This window comes from Lepeophtheirus salmonis, unplaced genomic scaffold, assembly GCF_016086655.4.
Source record: "Lepeophtheirus salmonis unplaced genomic scaffold, UVic_Lsal_1.4 unplaced_contig_7270_pilon, whole genome shotgun sequence".
NCBI lineage: Eukaryota > Metazoa > Arthropoda > Copepoda > Siphonostomatoida > Caligidae > Lepeophtheirus > Lepeophtheirus salmonis.
In genome coordinates this window covers 18,090-20,933 of record NW_027295781.1, presented here as the reverse complement: position 1 = coordinate 20,933, position 2,844 = coordinate 18,090, and the positions used below count along the sequence as shown (strand labels likewise).

At 34.9% G+C, this 2,844-nt stretch overlaps 1 protein-coding gene across 1 annotated transcript; it reads left to right on the top strand.

Annotated features, from left to right (window-relative positions):
• Positions 1-1,239: 1,239 nt before the first annotated feature.
• Positions 1,240-2,013, top strand: LOC139907547 (receptor-type tyrosine-protein phosphatase beta-like). Its single transcript, XM_071893961.1, has one exon. It carries the CDS (start codon positions 1,240-1,242, stop codon positions 2,011-2,013), a length of 774 nt encoding a protein of 257 aa, XP_071750062.1.
• Positions 2,014-2,844: the final 831 nt, after the last annotated feature.

Genomic DNA, 2,844 nt, shown 5'->3' with positions numbered 1-2,844 from the left:
CGGAACAGGCGAATTAAATTGTGTTATACTTGGTGTTGAAAATGGGACATTAGGAGGAATAGATCCTTATCCATCTGGAGGTACACCGGGACTTTTTAACTTATGTTTCCAATGATGAAAAATGTATTACAACCGTATATTCAAAATTCATGGAGTATATGCCCTATATACTACTAATTCAAACACTAATATTAGTGATTGTTGAAAATTTTCTTTTAAAATACCAAGGATTGCTCAAAAAGTGGAGCGTTTCTATAAAATATAGTTGAAGAATCTCTTTTTTGGTAAGGATCCTGACGTATCCGAGGATTTAACGGATCCAAAACATCCACTGAAGTTATTTCTCGACGACGACAAAGAAATGAAATTTGTGTCTCGTTAAAAAGAAGCAAGATCATTGGGCGTGTGTACGTAGCAAAAATCTTTGTGAAATCATCTTAGATATAGCTTTTTTATCTATCAATATTGTTTATTTATTATCCACGAATGATGATCTTCCAAGGACGTGTTCCGTCTTAATCAAAGGTGTTGATGGCATAAATGGCCCAGTTGAAACAGATCATAATATATTTTTTCAATGCCGAGGAAAAAAAATGAAGTTTTTCGTCATAGGAATGTATGTTCAAATAGTTCTTCTGGCTCTTCATGGAATATGTTCATTAGGAGCAATCATCTGGAGTCTCGGATTTAGAAGTGTATCGAACTTATTAAGAAAGATTAGTGAAGATGATTTGAAGATTCAAAAAAGAAACGTTATCGAGGCGGTAGTAATGAGTTTTACGGATATCGGAATGGAAATGATTTTCTATTTTTATTCGACCTCCTAGCACATACTTGTGGGATTGAATCCACTCTTCGGGTTCTTACTCATTCTGATGATAATTTTTATGAAACTTGCCGTCCTAAAATTGACACACTGACAGACTTAACTTTAGAAGAGGATAAACTCAAAATCGTTTGGCGACCAGCAGACATAGAAAAAGCTGTTTAGAAGAAATTCAGTAATCAATATAGAAAGTTATGAAGTTACGATATATCCAGCAGAGACCGTACAAAATACATGTACTATTCCGGCAAACACATATGACAGTGAAACGAATGATGATGTTTTCTACTCCATTTGGTTTTATGATCTTTCTGGAGGGCGTACCGAGTATGTTGTTACAATAGCATGCATGGTCGGAAAGTCCAGAATGAAGGTGAAAAGTCGTTACTAATCTTTCTCCATATGGACCTGAAATGCCACGCTCAGGTATGATAAAAAGTGTATCAACTGATCAAGCAGAAATATTTTGGGATCCACCTAAAGGAGAATTTACCAAGTATACACTGGCATTAGAAAGAATAGACAAAGAAAAGCACGAGGATGTTGACACTGGAGCTATTTGGTCAAAATCGAATATCCATCCCTTACCAGGGCAAGTACTTGACGAAAATATTTCTAGACAATTAAGTTTCCAGAGATCTACGCGTAAAATTGAAAATCTTAGCTTTAAACTAACGTCTTATACTATTCTTGGGTTGGATCCAGGAGAATTGTATCGAGTTGAGTTAGGAACTAAAACTGGTAATGTACATACACGGCAATATATTCAAGACACGTTGCTCACGAAGCCACACCCGGTTGAAGGGATGTTAGTATCTAACGTTAGCGAGGATTCCTGTTTACTTAGTTGGATTCATTCTGAGGAAGGACACTCGCATCTAAAGGGTTATCAAATAACAGTGGAGAGGTTCTCTGATTCTAAAGTTATCCGTGTATTAGTTGTGAAAAGAAGCGAAAAATTATTTAAAATAGTTGGGCTAACACCAAGTTTAGACTATACACTTCGAATAGAAGTACTTTGTTCACATGAAAACTTAAAAACAGAGTCTTCATCAAATGAGGCTTGGGTAACAACTCTTCCTGATCCCCCAAAGGATCTTCATACGGATTCTTTACCAGGAACAACATCCGCAGTTTTTGAAATGGGAATCTCCTCCAAATACAATCAAGTATCGACTCTGGATTGATTGTGAAGAAATAAATTATCATTTTGTTACGGATATGCCTGGAGATCGCATACAATACAATGCCAGTAAGTTACCTGAAATTACTGGAACCGGTCGACAGTATACTGCGGCTATAGCATCTGTAATTACTTCAAGTAGATCTAATCAAGACGTTACAAGTTCAAAGGCGACAATTTCCTTTGTCACGAAACCTCTCCCTCCTACAAATATTCGAATATCCTCAAATGAAAAATTGACCATATTTTTGATCCATCCCTTTACAGAAAAAGTGTCTAAATATAAAATCAAATGGAAAGGAGAAGAAGGTGCAGCAATGGAGGAACTCATTGAGAGTTGTGAAGAAGGTCCCGTTCAGTTTGAATTTAATTTTGACTTTGAAATTAATGTTGTCTATAAAATTAACATCTATGCACTTCTAATACAAGGATACGAAGAGGACACCATTTATGAAAGCAAAGAACTCCATGAAAAACTAATTTTGAAAGACGAATCCCAAATATTTTCACTATATCGAGCAGAGGAGGAATCCTAGTATTCACTGTAGTATCACATATTATTCAAATGTTGTTAAGCAAGTAGTAACACTTTATCATACCAAATCATTTTTTATTTTACCGCATTGATTATTATTTTATATAAAGCTGTATCTGTGTTACAATCTATTAATTGTATTATCCATCCAATCTCATTTATTTATTAATTTAATATTTATCCATAATACATATATATTCTTAATGATCACTTGGTAGAGAGGTGTTTATCATTTTGTATTTACTCTGGCTGAACTTGTACTCGGAACCAGACTATGAGTCGTATTCGTTATAAACTCTT

What these genes read in the sequence shown, in the direction of transcription:
- LOC139907547 (XM_071893961.1), top strand. Translation starts at nt 1,240, where the DNA reads ATGCCACGCTCAGGTATGATAAAAAGTGTATCAACTGATCAAGCAGAA.